Consider the following 17,721-nt stretch of genomic DNA (forward strand, 5'->3'; position numbering starts at 1 on the left):
TGAGAAACCAAAAAAAACAAAAGGCGGCAATACAATAGGAACATTGCATTTAGCTCGGGTTTCGTTTAGCTTTTACTAGGATTAAACATTAAACATATTATGTTGAAGCCCGCCATTCCCCAACATGCCACACATCGCTTAGTATCTAAATCAAGAATAACACCTTAATAAATCAACAAAACATAGAGCAAACTGAATGAAATGGCAACCAATATATTAAAAACACCAATCTTAAAAATCCAGGAATAATTTGGAAACCAAAAAGATTATCTCTCGAGTTAAAAAACCTAAAAAACATTACCCAAAAATTCATCCGAAAATAGCACCCTCACTAGCAAAAAGTTGATTCAGATTGGCCAGGCCAATATCTGCAATCACTTAAAAGACCAGATGCTCAAGAAACAAGGTTGTCGTTCAGTGAAAGTGAGGCAAGTTGGTCGGCAGGGCTGTTAGCCTGCTGAACATTCCTCAGGACATCCATCGCCTCAGCAACCTTGGCTTTCAAAGCCTCAGGAGATTCAAGCAAATGCAGAACCTCAGTCTGGTCCATCTCCAGAAGCATGCCTGTAACCTTCGCAGCATGCTCATGCTCCAGTTGATCAACAAGAGGATACAAGTTCTCACCCAACATCTGTCAGCAAAACTTGCGCAATAAGCATATCATACACAAAAATTATAAATGAAATTTGTATCACTCAGTAGTATGCTTACAGTTCTCTGCTGTTCAGGAGTTGCATTTGCAAGAGCAGAAGCAAGAGCAGTAATTGGCATGGGCTGCGGAACAGCAGCATCTCGAGGAAGCATGCCACCCATGTCATATGGAACAGAAAGCATCCCTCCCGCAACCCCAGGTATGGGCACATCTGGCACATTACGACCAGGAGGAAACCGATACATCCTACCCCTCGGTAGCATCTGTAAGGAAAACAAAAGTCATACCTGACACTATACAAATTCAAAAGTACACAAAATTAGAAAACCAAAGTACAACTAACTTGCTGCTGCATCAGCGGCACAGGCTGCTGATTTTGTTGCACAGGACCACCTCCTCGCCTGCCACCAGGACGTTGGCCCTGCTGACCCTGTTGGACTAGGGGCACAAAAAAATTTGGCATAGGAGCACCTCCAGGGCGCATTCCAGGAACAAGCTGCTGCTGATAGCCAAAGCCAGGCTGAAAATATAAAGAGCATAATTACAAAAAGTAGCTAGTTGCTTGTCCATATGGAGAATACTTGGTGTCATGCAACATGCAACTCCTAGTTCAACACCAAGCATGCTGTTCTCCTACATAATCAAGCAGAGCATACAACAGTACATCGCGAAATTCATAAAACAAAGACCCTACCTCACCCCAAAACAAAAGGATACCAACTAATTTCAATCTACAGTTCAATAACACAGCAATATCTCCAATATGCATGATATCAGATGCATAATAAATGAAAAAACAGCTCGCATAGTCTGTGAAGGGAGATGATTATTAGAAAAGTTAAATTGACAAGGATCACAACTTAAGGGTATCAAGCAGTAAAAGAGGGATGTCTAAACCCAACAAAATCCAGAAACACGGTAGTCCACGACCACATTTTGAACGAAAAGGCCGCCAAGAACGTAGAAGACCAGAACTGAAAAGCAATCCTCAACCATAAGAGGTTTCAGTGGAATGCATCACAACACCCCTCAAAATCAATCAATAAATCATTCTGATACCAAGTTGGGAAGAAACTAGGCAATTAGGAAGTACCATAGGTTACTTGAGAAGTGTCCATCTATAGAAAAAAGAGCACAAATCCATATTTCAGCTGCTATACAGAACTATTTGCCCTTCTCAACTGACTGAGAAGATGGTGATGCCAGTGACTTGGCAGCGGGGGATGCTTACATGTGATCAGGGAGGTGAAAGTATTCAGCATTTGGCTCACCAAGCTGAATGAGCAGTCAAATTTTTCAACAAGGAGGTCAAGAGAATGAAAGCCAGACAGCAATTGTTACCTGAGGAATTATAGCAGGAGGAGCTTGCCCATAAAACAGCTGCTGGCCAATACCTGGTGCACCAGGGGGATACATAGGCATACGGGGAGCCATTGATGGTGGCATTGCAACAGGCCTCATTTGCGAAAATTGAGCCTGCAATAAAAAGATAAGCTGTAGTAGAACCCATGACAGAACAAAAAGGAAGAACATAACGCATTAAACGCCATTTCCAAGCTCAGCAAAGGAGATAAAGATGCTTAAAACTGACGGTGGAAGGCTCAAATTAGGATTCCTCTCTAAATCCATGAGCTACCATTTCCTCCGAAGATGCACAAGCCCAATCTAGCTAAGAGACTATTCAGCAAGATAACAGTTTCCGTAGTCTAACCGCTTTTCCTCATTAACACAACAAATACTACTTTAGCATGCAACATTAAGAATAATTGCTTTGACGTGCAACTCTAGGTAATGATATACACCCGCAGCAAGAATGCAGAGATCAAAGGACACAGGAAATGTATCCCATCTTGGGAACCTACCGCAGGGCTCTTCCAGAAAATTCAAATTACAATGATTTTCAGTGATCATATAGAGCAGCAATAACATGATGTAGAGTAAAAATGAAAACTGCATAGTTGGTAATTGAACACCTATACAGGTCCAAAGTAACATTCAACAACACTAGACCAATATTGGGTAAATCCAGTAGCAACAGAGAGAAACGAAGGGGACAATTCAGATTCCACATACAAAAAATGTGCAAGAACTGTCCACAAGGTTCGGCATCTTTCATGTATAATTAGACAAAAGATTCCCCATTCAAGTTACAATTACCTGCAACCTTGCTCTTCGCTCCTCTTTACGCTGCGCAAGTGCAACATACAATGGCTTACTGACCACCATTTTCCCGTTCATTTCAGAAAGCTAAAATAAAAAACCAACAGCTTAATCAGATCTAGGAATTATTTAATAGAGTGTTATCCAGAAAGTTATCAGTATCGTATCAACTCACAGCTCGAGAAGCTTCCTCCGGCGTTGAAAAGGCAACAAATCCAGATCCTCTACTTATGCCACTAGGATCTCGCATAACCTAAGCAACCAAAGGACATGAATAGAATTAACACAACTAAGTACAACAGTAGCAAAACAACATAATTAAGAATTACTGCACATGCAACTGTAAAGAGCACAGTATCAAAATACCTTGCATGATGTGATAGTACCGAACTCTGTAAACAGTTCTTTCAGTTTGTCATCATCAATGCTATCATCCAAGTTTTTAATATATAAATTAAGCCCTTGAAATTTGTCAATAGCTTCCCTGGCAGTCTGCTCAAATCGATTCTTAAGTTCTTGCTCTCGCTCCGACTTTTTCTGGGCTTTTCCTACATACCACTCCTTGTCATCAACTTTCTTTCCATTTAGAGCTTCAACAGCCTTAGCAGCATCATCAGCATTTTCAAAATTGACAAATCCAAAACATTTTGACTTTCCATCAGCATCCCTCATCACCACAGAACTAGTGATTGCTCCATATTCACCAAAAATTTTCTTCAAATCATCGTCTGTAGTGGACTCGGCTAGATTTTTCACATAGACATTGTTGAATTTCGTCTTATGTAGTGCAGTTTCCCTCTCCTGCTTCCGAAGGAAATGCCCAACATACACTTGCTTATCATTAATAAGCATGCCATTTAACTTATCTATAGCACTTTGTGCAGCTTCATCAGAATCAAATTGTACAAATCCATAGCCTTTTGATTGACCATTAGGGTCTGTTGCAATCTTGCACGAGAGGATGTTGCCAAAGCTTGAAAAAGTGTCGTGCAGAGCTTTGTTATCAATTGTTTTATCCAAATTCTGCATAATAAGGTTCATTAGTATGCAACTAGAATAAGAACAGACAGAACAACAAATTGTGTAAGAAAAGAAAAGGCACTGCCTCATATATCAAAGAAATATGGCTAAGAGAATGTAATGTAGAAATCAACAGGCAGCAAGGGCCCACAGTTCAATTGTAATATAAATTCTGTTTAAGGTTTTGGTTCATCTAAAAACATCAAACAAAGAATGGAGATTCAATTCACATCTTCATTTGGTGAAAGTATGAGAAACCAGTTTAACAAATTTTGATGTGCAAACACCTTGACATAGACAGCAGAAATGAGGAGGCATTCACCTTTATGAAGATATTCGCCGTTCCACTTTTACGAATACTTGGGTCCCGATGCGAATACATGACTCGGATCGACTTGTTATTAAGGGGAGTGAAATTCAAAACTTCCAGAGCTCTTGCCGCTGTAATCAAAGTTAACATGTGAAATGTCAGAGGCAAAACAACATCCTTCCATATGAAAGAGTGTAAGGCTAGGAGGAAACAATTGCAAACTTTCTCCATAATTAAAAAACATTGAGCAGAAGAAAAGGTCAAAGCACCTGCTGTTGTAGTTAAAAAAGAGCACACTTAAAAGGAAAACCAGCATAACCACAACTGCAATAGTGACTGACATAAAAGAAAAAAAATGTTCTCTAAACATCAATACAGCAATAAAAGAGGCTGAAATATGTGTAAATGGCACGGCCTTCTTCAATTTCCATCCATTAAAATGTTCTACCAGGCCCAGGCATAACTGTCAGCAATTCCATGTGATAAGTTGAGCAATATTTTCCCTTAAACAATAAAATTGAAAACAACAATAATCTATAGGAAGGCACTTTAACTTTCCAGATTTGTATATGGTCCCATCCAAACTGACATAGGTATTCGGATTTCAACATGGCTTGAAAGCAGAAGGGTTTTGTTTCTAAAGGCCCCTGTGGTTCTAAATTGGTTGTTCTATGGCTTAATTGGGAATCAAGGTAATTCATCAAGTGAAGTGAATCACAGATCAAGCAACTCAAAACACCCACCAATATATTAAGCGCACTGCCGAGATTCATTACTTTTGAGAGCTTCTGCAATGGTGAACTATTAGTGTTACTAATCTGTAATACTAGTGGAATATCACCGAAAAGAAACTGTAATACCACTTGCGAACCAAAAATCCCAATTATTTACTGGAGATCACTGTATTTCTTTTCAAGTTTCCCAGCAATTGCTTTTGAACTCTGTTCACAAGTAGAACAGTGTAAGGACCTTAGTCAAAGACAACTTCGAATTCTTTTTTCAAGCTGGGTTTTTAATAAAAAAAAAAACAGGACTATACTAATCACAAGGTAAAAAATATAAAAACAATTTTGGAAGGGTGGGCATTTTCCTTACTTCCTCCATACACACTAGTATTAAGAAATCAACCACAAATCTACAAGCATGTAACCAAACCGTATACCCAGGGATGCATCAATTAAAGCCAGATTCCAAGATGCTCCATTTCAAACAATCAAATTAGAAGTAAAATCACTAACCATCCTGGGGATTGCTATAGTTGACATAACCATAGCCAAGGCTGCGGCGAGTACTGAGATCTCGGCAAACCCTAACCGACACAACCTGTCCGACCTGATTGAACAGATCATACAGCTGAGAGTCCGTCACGTTTAAGTCCAAGTCCCCCACATACAGAGACGTCGACATAAACTGTCCAGCCGCCGCAGCTGCCGCTCCACCTGGCGCCGCCACTCCGTTGGGCCCAGCCGCCGCCACATTCTGGTGCTGCACTTGAATCTGCGCCATTCCTTCCAATTTCAGCTAAATTCCTAGTTTCTCGGTCTGGAGATTGGGGGGGTGTAATTTTTCCCTTCTCCTCCTTGCTATTGACCTTAGATAGATAAAACTACGAATGACAACGAGGAAATTGAAAATTTTTGGGGTTTTTCAGTAGGGATGAGAATAGAGGAAAGGGTAAAATGTGGGGGTAAAAATATAGGATAGATCAAAGGATAGAGAAATTCCAGAGAGAGAATTTTGGAGGTATTTTTTTCCTTTGGGAGGGCAGGGAACTGCACCGCACTCGGGGAAGAACATCGCCTCTGAGGATTTATATATGAAGTGGCAGTGTTAGGAAACCCTAGCAGCGAGAAAAAGCGGTGAAATCTTGGCCGTCGATATGAAGTGCTGCTGCCCACGGGAAAAGCGGCTTATTAATTTTTTATTATAACAAAAATATTATGTTTTTTAAAAACATATGACAATTTTATTATAAGTCATGAACAATATTCATAATTTAAAAAAAAATTTAAAAAATTGCTCAAGTCGTGGACAGCATACACAACTTTAAATCGTGGGTATTGTCCACGATTATACTTGAATATTTTAAAAAAAAATTCTCAAGCATCAAAACTGACGCGCATCAGGCTCAACAATCTCATTTTTTTTAGATATATTACATATATTAGTATTTAAATAGTATATATATTATAATTAAAATATTTTTTTATTTATAATCAATGTTAAAACTTTTGTAATTCAAAAAATTATTATCAACTATTATAATATAGGAATAATTACACTTTCTTCTCCTGAAGTTTTATGTAATTACACTCAAACATCTTATGATTTAGAAAATTACATCTAACACTCTTGAGAATTGCTTTTATCTAACAATTAAGTTTTCATGTTGGTCAAAATTCATTGAATTTGTTGATATTAATAAAAAAATAATATGTTTAGCCTTGATTGACTTATTACTGACCAAATAATTTTTTTTTTAACTATAACTCCCCTTGTAGAGTGAAGATATACCTCTTATATGCATTAACACGTGAATAGTATGAGTGTAATTTGATCATAAAAGATATATTTGACCTGCAATAATTCAATAATAAGTCAATGAGCAGCAACATTAGCAAGAACTAACTTATCTCTATTTTAGGACTTATTTATTGCAGGATCGGACACATCAAACACATTGGAATGGGCAATGACAGAATTGCTACTTAGCCTAGAGAAGATGGCTAAAGCCAAGAATGAGCCAAAAAGTGCAATCGAAGAAAACAAACAAGTGGAAGAATTAGACATATCAAAACTGCCATAGTCAGACTTTGATAAAAGAAATATTCAGATACCACTTGGCCGGTCCACATTTAATCCCTCGTAAGGTGGAATATGATGCTGAAATTAACAACTATACACACACAGATATTGTTAATGCTTGGGCTATTGGCAGAGATCCAATCATATGGTCAAACTCGAATTCGTTTTAGCCTGAACAATTCTTGGACAACAAGATAGACTTTAAGGGGCAAGATTTCATACTTATTCTTTTTGGGTCAGGAAGAAGAATGTGCCCTGGCTGGCCACTAAATTCATAACTTCAATTGAAATTTGAACCAGGGTTGAAGCCAGAAGATGTTGACACGAAAGAGAAATTTGAATTGTCGTTGCACAACTCGATTCCCCTCAAAGCTGTTACAATCAAATGGTTAAACATATGACGTTCGCAAAAATGTATCGTATCAAAGTATTGTGTGTGTAGTTGGTCGTTATATTCTCATTCTCTTCATTTCTTTTCATACAAATTTTGGAGTCAATATCCTAGTTTAAATCTCTTGGCTCTTCATGATGGTAAATTGATAAAATACCAACGGATTTGAGTAAGAAATTCCCTCTAATCACCAACCATAAAGGTATATCAAGTAAAAGGTAAAATTAATGGGATGGTAGGGATAGCATGTGCTGGTGTGGCATGACCATATCTGTGCACCCATAAACTCTTCAATGAAGCGTGAATAATCCTAATTGTTACGTTTACATAGTGATAAACACCTTTGACACTTTTTCATTTGCAAGTAATCTCAGTCTCGAACAAAAAATAACCAAGAGGTTGATCCTTCAAGTGAGAGAGAAAAATACAATACAATATAGTCTCTTCTCTACATTTAGCTCAGGTTTTCCTTAGCTTTTACTACAATAAAACATTCAACATAGTATGTTAGAGTGTGCCTCAAGGTGCGGGCTAAATCGGTCTAGGATCAATACGGACCAATCCAAAAAAACCGACAAGAACGGGTCACTACCCCTCATGGCCGATCTTGGGACAAGTGGGACCCTTATTTAGTTCATTCTAAAACCTAAACCCAACTCATGAACTCGCACAATTGAGACCAAAACCAAACCCGCATCAAGCCCAAACGTGCTTTGTCTAAATTTTTCTAATGATAATAGTTAACTTAAGTTTAGAAGTGTCTTTTAAATTAAAATCAAATGAAAATTATATATAAAAACTTAACAATTAAAAAAAAACCACAATAGGCTCAATCCAGAACCAAATGGTCCTTGGACACTAGACTGGACTTATCCTAAATATTTATTTCTAGGACCAGCTCAAAACCAGCCGAATCCCAAACAAGCTTGGGCTAAACCAACATCATTTGAACTAACCCAACCCAGCCCACTGTGCATCTTAATACATACCCATCCCCGACATGCTTTCACATCCATTTGTATCTAAATCAGGAATAACACCATAATAAATCACACAATCATAGAGCAACAGAATGAAATAGCAACCAATATATATTAAAAATCACCGATGATCTTAAAAAAATCCAGAAATAATTTGGAACCAAGACGATCTCACAAGTTCAAAAACCTAAAAACATTACCCAAAATTCATCCTAAAATAGCACCCTCACTAGCAAAAAGTTGATTCAGATTGGCCAGGCCAATATCTGCAATCACTTAAAAGACCAGATGCTCAAGAAACAAGGTTGTCGTTCAGTGAAAGTGAGGCAAGTTGGTCGGCAGGGCTGTTAGCCTGCTGAACATTCCTCAGGACATCCATCGCCTCAGCAACCTTGGCTTTCAAAGCCTCAGGAGATTCAAGCAAATGCAGAACCTCAGTCTGGTCCATCTCCAAAAGCATGCCTGTAACCTTCGCAGCATGCTCATGCTCCAGTTGATCAACAAGAGGGTACAAGTTCTCACCCAACATCTGTCAGCAAAACTTGCGCAATGAGCATATCATACACAAAAATTATAAATGAAATTTATCACTCAGTAGTATGCTTACAGTTCTCTGCTGTTCAGGAGTTGCATTTGCAAGAGCAGAAGCAAGAGCAGTAATTGGCATGGGCTGTGGAATAGCAGCATCTCGAGGAAGCATGCCACCCATGTCATATGGAACAGAAAGCATCCCTCCCGCAACCCCAGGTATGGGCACATCTGGCACATTACGACCAGGAGGAAACCGATACATCCTACCCCTCGGTAGCATCTGTATGGAAAACAAAAGTCATACTTGACACTATACAAATTCAAAAGTACACACAATTAGAAAACCAAAGTACAACTAACTTGCTGCTGCATCAGCGGCACAGGCTGCTGATTTTGTTGCACAGGACCACCTCCTCGCCTGCCACCAGGACGTTGGCCCTGCTGACCCTGTTGGACTAGGGGCACAAAGAAATTTGGCATAGGAGCACCTCCTGGACGCATTCCAGGAACAAGCTGCTGCTGATAGCCAAAACCGGCCTGACAAATTACCAAGAGCATAATGACAAAAAGTAGTTACTCGCTTTTCCATATGGAGAATATTTAGTGTCATGCAACATGCACCTCCTAGTACAACACCAAGCATACTGTTATGCTGCATAATCGAGGAGCATATGACAGCACATACTGAAACTCATAAAACAAAGGTTCCTCTTATCAGATGAAACAAACAATCAGTTACCCCATTGACACCCTACCTCATCCCAAAACAAAAGAATATAAACTAATTTCAACCTATAGCTTCAGTCACACGGCAATATCTCCATTATGCATGATCACAGACGCACAATAAAAGCAAAAACAGCAGCGTTGTCTATGAAGGGAGATGATTATTAGAAACGTTATATTGACAAGGATCACCAACTTACGGGTAACTAGCACTAAAAGAGGGATCTCTAACCCCAACAAAATCGAAAAACACAGTCATGCACGACCACATTTGAACAATATGACAACCAAGAACATACAAGACCAGAACAGAAAGGCAGTCCTCCCAACTTGAAGTTTCAGCGGAAGGCATCACAACAACCCTCAAAATCAATCAACAAATCATTTTGATACCAAGTTGGGAAGAAACTAGTCAAGTAAAAAAGTACAATAGGTTACACGAGAAGTGTCCATCTACAGAAAAAAGAGCTCAAAAATCCATATTTCAGCTGCTATACAGAACTATTTGCCCTTCTCAACTGACTGAGAAGATGGTGATGTCAGTGATTTGGCAGCAGGTGCATGTTTCTTGCAGGTTCAGGGGATGTTTACATGTGGGTCGGTAGGTGAAAGTGTTAGACATTTGGCTCCACAAGCTGAATGAGCAGTCAATTGTTTCAACAAGGGGGTCAAAAGAATGAAACCCAGATAGCAACTGTTACCTGAGGAATTATAGCAGGAGGAGCTTGCCCATAAAATAGCTGCTGCCCAATACCAGGAGCACCAGGGGGATACATAGGCATACGGGGAGCCATTGATGGTGGCATTGCAACAGGCCTCATTTGTGAAAATTGAGCCTGCAATAAAAAGATAAGCTCTAGTAGAATCCATGACAGAACCAAAAAGAAGAAAATACCGCATTTTACGCCATTTCCAAACTCTGGAAAGGAGATAAAGATGGCTTAAAACTGATGGTGGAATGCACAAATTAGGATTCCTCCCTAAACCCATGAGGAGCTACAATTTCCTCCAAAATGTGCAGGCCCAACCTAGATAAGAGACTATTCAGCAAGAGAACAGTCTTCTATGGTCTAACCAGCTTTTCATCATTAACCAGACAAATACTACTTTAGCGTGCCACATTAAAACTAATTGCTTCGAGTTGCAACTTTAGGTAATGATAAACACACGCAGCAAGAATTCAGAGATCAAAGGACAGAAGAAATATATCCCATCTAGGAAACCCAGAGCAGAGCTATTCCAGAAAATTCAAATTATAATGATTTCCTGTGATAATATAGAGCAGCAATAACATGATGTTGAGTAAAACTGAACAGTGCAAAGTTGAAAAGGTTTCACACCTATAAAGGTCAAAATTAACATTCAACAACATTAGGACAAATATGAGGTAAATCCAGTAGCAACAGAGGGAAATGAAGGGACAATTGAGATTCCAAGTACCAAAAATGTGCAAGAACCATCTACCAAGTTCGAAATCTTTCATGTATAATTAGAGAAAAGATTCCCTTTTCAAGTAACAATACCTGCAACCTTGCTCTTCGCTCTTCTTTACGCTGAGCAAGCGCAACATACAATGGCTTGCTGACCACCATTTTCCCATTCATTTCAGAAAGCTAAAATCACAAAACCAATAGCTCAACCAGATCAGGCATTATTTAATAAAATGTCACCCAGAAAGTCATCAGTATCGTATCAACTCACTGCTCTAGAAGCTTCCTCCGGGGTTGAAAAGGCAACAAATCCAGATCCTCTACTTATGCCACTAGGATCTCGCATAACCTGGCAGCAAAAGGAGATTAATAGAATCAGCACAACTTAAGTACAACAGTAGCAAAAGAACATAATTGAAGAAATCACTGCTCACATCCAACTGTAAAGAGCACAGTACCAAAATACCTTGCATGAAGTGATATTACCGAACTCTGTAAACAGTTCTTTCAGTTTGTCATCATCAATGCTATCATCCAAGTTTTTAATATATAAATTAAGCCCTTGAAATTTGTCAACAGCTTCCCGGGCGGTCTGCTCGAATCGACTCTTAAGTTCTTGTTCTCGCTCCAACTTCTTCTGGGCTTTTCCTACATACCACTCCTTGTCATCAACTTTCTTTCCATTTAGAGCTTCAACAGCCTTAGCAGCATCATCAGCATTTTCAAAATTGACAAATCCAAAACATTTTGACTTTCCATCAGCATCCCTCATCACTACAGAACTAGTGATTGCTCCATATTCACCAAAAATTTTCTTCAAATCGTCATCTGTAGTAGATTCAGCTAGATTTTTCACATAAACATTGTTGAATTTCGTCTTATGTAGTGCAGTTTCCCTTTCCTGCTTGCGAAGGAAATGCCCAACATACACTTGCTTATCATTAATAAGCATGCCATTTAACTTATCTATAGCACTTTGTGCAGCGTCTTCAGAATCAAATTGTACAAATCCATAGCCTTTTGATTGACCATTAGGGTCTGTTGCAATCTTGCACGAGAGGATGTTGCCAAAGCTTGAAAAAGTGTCGTGCAAAGCTTTGTTATCAATTGTTTTGTCCAAATTCTGCAAAAGAGAGTTCAGTAGTATGCAACTAGAACAAGAAGAGACACAGAAGAGCATATTGTGTAAGAAAAAGAAACGGTAGTGCTTCATATATCAAAGAAATATGGCTAAGAGAATGTACAATAGAAATCAACAGGCAGCAAGGGCCCACAGTTCAATTGTAATACAAATTCAGTATAAGGTTTTGGCTGAAATAAAAACATTAAACAAAGAATGCAGATTCAGTCCACGTCTTCGTTCGGTAAAGTATGAGAAACCAATTTAACAAATTTTGAAGAGCAAACACCTTGACCAATACAGCGTAAATCATGAAGCATAAAGGAGGAGACATTAACCTTGATGAAGATATTTGCTGTTCCACTTTTACGAATACTTGGGTCCCGATGCGAATACATGACTCGGATTGACTTGTTATTAAGGGGAGTGAAATTCAAAACTTCCAGAGCTCTTGCCGCTGTAATCAAAGCTAACATGTGAAATATCGGGGGCGAAATAACATCCTTCCATATGAAAGAGGCTAATGCAAGGAGAAAACAATTGCATACTTTCTCCATAATTAAAGAACACTGAACAGAAGAAAAGGCCAAAGCACCTGGCTGTTGTAGTGAAGAAACAGCAAACTTAAAAGGAAAACCAGCATAACCACAACCGCAATAGTAACTTATAAAAAAGATGAATATGTTCTCTAAACACCAATATAGCTATAAAAAGAGGCTGAAATATGTGCAAATGGCACAACCTCCTTAAATTTCTATCCAATTAAAAGTTTTAACAGGCCAAGGCATAACTATCAGCCCTTCCATGTGATTGTTTAGCAATCTTTTTCCTTAAAGACTGAAAACAACAATAATCTATAGGAAGGCACTTTAAGTTTCCAGAATGCTATCTGGTCCATCCAAACTGCCATAGCAACTCGGACTTCAACAAGGCTTGATAGCAGAAGAGATTTGTTTCTAAAGGCCACTGTGGTTCTGCATTGGTTGTTCTATGGCTTAATCTGGAATCATGGTAATTCAGCAAGTGAAGTGATCACAGATCTAGCAACTCAAAACACCAACAAATATATCTAGCACAGTGCAGAGTTTCGTTACTTTTGAGAAAATCTGCAATGGTGAGTTATTAATGTTACTAACCTGACCAAAACTACAAAACGGTGATTACATAAGCCAACTTTCTAGTACAATATCACTAAAAAGAAACTGTAGAACCAAATTGCGGACCAAAATTTCCAAATATTTACTGGAGATCACTGTATTTCCTATTCATGCTTCCCGGTAATTGCTTTTGAACTCTGTTCGCAAGTAGAATATTGTAACGACCTTAGTCAATGGCAACTTCAAATTCTTTTCCCAAGCTGAGTTTTAATAAAAATGGTCCAAGAAACAGGACTATATTAATTATAAGGTATAAAAAGATTTTAAAAAAAAATAAAGAATTTTGGGAGGATGGAGATTTTCCTTAGTTCCTCCATACACAGTAGTAGTAAGAAATCAGCCACAAATCTACAAGCATGTAACTAAACCATATACCAAGGGATTCGTCAATTAAATGCAGATTCCAAGCTGCTCCATTTCACATAATCAAATTAGAAGTAAAAGCACTAACCATCCTGGGGATTGCTATAGTTGACATAACCATAGCCAAGGCTGCGGCGAGTACTGAGGTCTCGGCAAACCCTAACCGACACAACCTGTCCGACCTGATTGAACAGATCATACAGCTGAGAGTCCGTCACGTTTAAATCCAAGTCCCCCACGTACAGAGAGGTCGACATAAACTGTCCAGCCGCCGCAGCTGCCGCTCCACTTGGCGCCGCCACTCCGTTGGGCCCAGCAGCCGCCACATTCTGGTGCTGCACTTGAATCTGCGCCATTCCTTCCAATTTCAGCTAAATTCCTAGTTTCTCGGTCTGGAGATTGGGGGGTTGTAATTTTTCCCTTCTCCTCCTTGCTATTGACCTTAGATAGATAAAAACTACGAATGACAACGAGGAAATTGAAAATTTTTGGGGTTTTTCAGTAGGGATGAGAAGAGAGGAAAGGGTAAAATGTGGGGGTAAAAATATAGGGTAGATCAAAGGATAAGAGAAATTCCAGAGAGAAAATTTTGGAGGTATTTTTTTCCTTTGGGAGGGCAGGGAACTGCACCGCACTCAGGGAAGAACATCGCCTCTGAGGATTTATATATGAAGTGGCAGTGTTAGGAAACCCTAGCAGCGAGAAAAAGCGGTGAAATCTTGGCCGTCGATTTGAAGTGCTGCTGCCCAAGGGAAAACCTTATGGCGACACGTGTCGCCTGAGCACGAGCGACGTATGACGTGGTCAAATCGTAGATGTAATTTATTTATTTGTTGTTTTGATAAAATCTTGTCGATTGTTACGGGATTACAGAGGTTGTTTAGCGTTCTTAGAGCTCCTAAACTATAGTTAATCAACATCATTCCAACACTTTTCAACTCAACCTCATCTTTATCCAATTCCATCAAACTTTAACTAAAACATAATAATTATTCATAAATACATTGTTGCTCAAACAATTAACAATAATCCCACGTAACTATATCGTAATTTCTCTATAATTTGGTTAGAGTTAATACTACAATATGTAATTAGATTATTACAACAACAATTGGCATCAATTCCATTTGAATAATATATTTAACCTTTCTGTTTATGTCACATAAGTCAAATCCAAATTGAAGACGAACCAATGATAATACTAATTTTGAATCTCAACAGATCAATTTTATGGGTTATTAAATGCATCTGGTAGTTGATTAGCTAAATTTTGCAAATTAATTATCTTTTAAACTTTCAATTCATTTTGATTAATACGAGCATTAAGATGAGATAATGATAATTTATTCCAATTAATTTTTCTTTTCAACTGCCTACTCTCTCTCCCCTAATATTACGAAATTTGATTCATCAAAATGATAATCGACAAATCGAGTGTAAATAAGTCCCGCATTGATGGTTCAATATATTTTATATAGATGGAGACTTAACTCCAACATAAATTCTCAACTTCTTTTAAGGACCCATCTTAGTGGGTTGTGGTGGTGCAATTGGGACATATGCCCTGCACCCAAAAATTATTAGATGGAAAATGTTAGGTTTCAGACGAAAAAATAATTGAAGATGAGAGAACTTGTGGTAACTTGTTGGTCTAATGTAAATTAATGTTGTTGCAAGCAAAATAGCATATCCCCAACAAGAAGTGTGAAATTTTGATTCACAAGCAATGGCCTTGAAATTAATTGCAGAGTCTTATTAAATGATTCTACAAGACCATTTTATTACGAATATGTGCTACACGGTATTCAACATCATTTCTAATAGACACAAAATAGTCATTGAGAGTTTAATAAGTAAGTTCTCCAGCATTATCAATACGTATTTTCTTAATTGGATAATCAGGAAAATATGCTCGTAATCAAATTAATTAAGCAAGCAATCTTGCAAACGCAAGGTTGCGAAATGATTACAAAGACACATGTGACCATCTAGTTAATGCATCAATTAAAATTATGAAATATCAAAATGGTCCACATGGCTAGTAGATTGGTCCACAAATATCGCCTTGTTATACATTCTAAAAATGTGAGAGATTCACTCTCTGTTTTTGTTGGAAATGGTCGAACAATTAACTTTCCTTAAGAACAAGGAACACATTAGAAATTATTGGATTGAAAAATTTGTTGGCTCTTCAGTGTATGTCCATTTAAATTCTCATTTTTTTTTTTTGCATCGTAATTGATCCGGGATGACCCAATCGATAATTTTTCTAATATGCACTTTTCCCCCAAGATCACATTTGTGATATAGAGATACTCAATATTCTCTTCGTTTGTTGTCTCAATATGATATCCATTTTGGCGGATATCTTTAAAACTTATAAAGTTTTCTTGAGATTTGGTGGAATAAAGTGTATCATCAATATAAAATTGTGTTTTACCCAATAAGAATGCATTAGCTCTTCTGGAGCCATCTATTAACTTTGCACTACCAAATATTATACTAACATTGGTTTCTTGTATTACTAAATAAGAGAAGTACTTTTTATCTTTAAGTATTGTGTGAATTGTGACACAATCAGTGAAACACATATCTTTACTATTGACGTTGGCGCTAACCAAATGATTACTCATTCTTAATTAAAACATGACAAACATGTAAACCAATATCAAAACATGCTACTAATGAGACAAATTATGTAAATAAAGTTATTTAATATCATAGAAAACATGCTGGACAAAATTCATAATACTAAACAAGAAATAAGGAAATTATTTATGAACACTTCCGTCACCAACCAAGTGATCAATTTTTCTATTTGGATCAACAAAAACGTCATCAACATCAAGATGAAACATGTCAATATATCTAGAATAATTGCATAAAATCCCCCTGTATTTTAGAAATTCGATTAAGAATCCCCCGTGTTAAAGTATAAGCAAAAAATCCCCTGTGTTTTGTGAAATGGTGCACACACACCTCTTCCGTCATTTCTCCTTAACGGCGTTAATTTTTGTGGTGATTTGTTCGTTATTTCTTGTTTTTAGAAGCCATTGATCTTTCTTAGTTAAAAATGGATTGCTTAGATTTTAAGTAATTTATAAAATATACTTTTGTATTTATATATACAAACACACAATTATATATATAATAATTATATCAATATTTAATATAATATATATATGTGTAGATAGGGTGGGCGACATTGTCCGCTGCCGCTTAGATTTGGGCAACGACAGCTTGATGATCACCGCCAGCGACACCACGGGAGGTGGAGGCGCGAAGGCGGAGGCGAGGGGTGGCCGATGATTTGGGGAAGACGAAGACCCCTTCTTTTATTTATTTATTTATTATATTATTTTTTTGTAATGTTGATGTATTAAATTAATTCAATTATTGGGTTTTCATGTAATTAAAAAAAGTATTTTAATTAATTTTAGTAGTGTTTATGTAATTTATTGGATTTTCAACACATTGGTAGTAAATAAGTATTTTTAAATTAATTTTGTTTAGATTAACACTTTCAAAGAACTAAAGTTTCCATGATGATAATCGTGTTTTAATAAAATCAAATAGGAATTAATTTATTTTATTTAATTCATAAAACAACACATAATTTATATACATAATCATATATTAGCAACTTTTGAGTTTCAACCCTCATCAATATATTAGTGCACATTTTCTTTCAACGTAGTTGAGTTTTCTTTTTTCTTTTTTCTTTTAATGAAATTCAATGTCGTTAGTTCAATTGCATATACAAAATTTCTTTAAAATATATAATTAAGTTATTTTTTATTTTTAAATTCAAAATTCATGAATTCGAATCATATAACAACTATTATGAAGTATTTAATGGAATCTTTCGATATACTTTACTGTGATTTATTGATGTCGTATATATCATTGTGTAATTTTGGCGTATCCTTTTTAAGAATTAAAAGAACTAAAGTTAAATGATAATTTAAAATTAATACTGCATATTATAAATATGACATAAATAATATATAAGATAAAAATAGATCGATCTTTTAAATTCCTTCCCTCCAAAGTGTTTTGTCTATATCACAGATAAT

At 37.2% G+C, this 17,721-nt stretch overlaps 2 protein-coding genes across 2 annotated transcripts; both read right to left on the bottom strand.

Moving 5' to 3' along the window:
• Positions 1-193: 193 nt before the first annotated feature.
• On the bottom strand, positions 194-5,946 carry LOC105159137 (polyadenylate-binding protein 2). Its single transcript, XM_011076093.3, has 9 exons — positions 5,381-5,946; positions 4,155-4,273; positions 3,179-3,835; positions 2,988-3,065; positions 2,810-2,899; positions 1,994-2,128; positions 996-1,172; positions 712-915; positions 194-631 (listed from the first exon to the last, which is right to left on the bottom strand). The coding sequence occupies exons 1-9, from the start codon at positions 5,646-5,648 to the stop codon at positions 395-397; spliced, it is 1,965 nt and encodes a 654-aa protein (XP_011074395.1). The 5' UTR covers positions 5,649-5,946; the 3' UTR covers positions 194-394.
• A 2,465-nt stretch (positions 5,947-8,411) lies between these two features.
• On the bottom strand, positions 8,412-14,295 carry LOC105159138 (polyadenylate-binding protein 2). The gene is made up of 9 exons (XM_011076094.3): positions 13,734-14,295; positions 12,464-12,582; positions 11,472-12,128; positions 11,277-11,354; positions 11,099-11,188; positions 10,277-10,411; positions 9,210-9,386; positions 8,926-9,129; positions 8,412-8,847 (listed from the first exon to the last, which is right to left on the bottom strand). The coding sequence occupies exons 1-9, from the start codon at positions 13,999-14,001 to the stop codon at positions 8,611-8,613; spliced, it is 1,965 nt and encodes a 654-aa protein (XP_011074396.1). The 5' UTR covers positions 14,002-14,295; the 3' UTR covers positions 8,412-8,610.
• Between the last annotated feature and the right edge of the window lie 3,426 nt (positions 14,296-17,721).

The sequence above is a fragment of the Sesamum indicum genome, linkage group LG3 (genome assembly GCF_026168435.1).
Source record: "Sesamum indicum cultivar Baizhima isolate 11 linkage group LG3, ASM2616843v1, whole genome shotgun sequence".
Lineage (NCBI taxonomy): Eukaryota > Viridiplantae > Streptophyta > Magnoliopsida > Lamiales > Pedaliaceae > Sesamum > Sesamum indicum.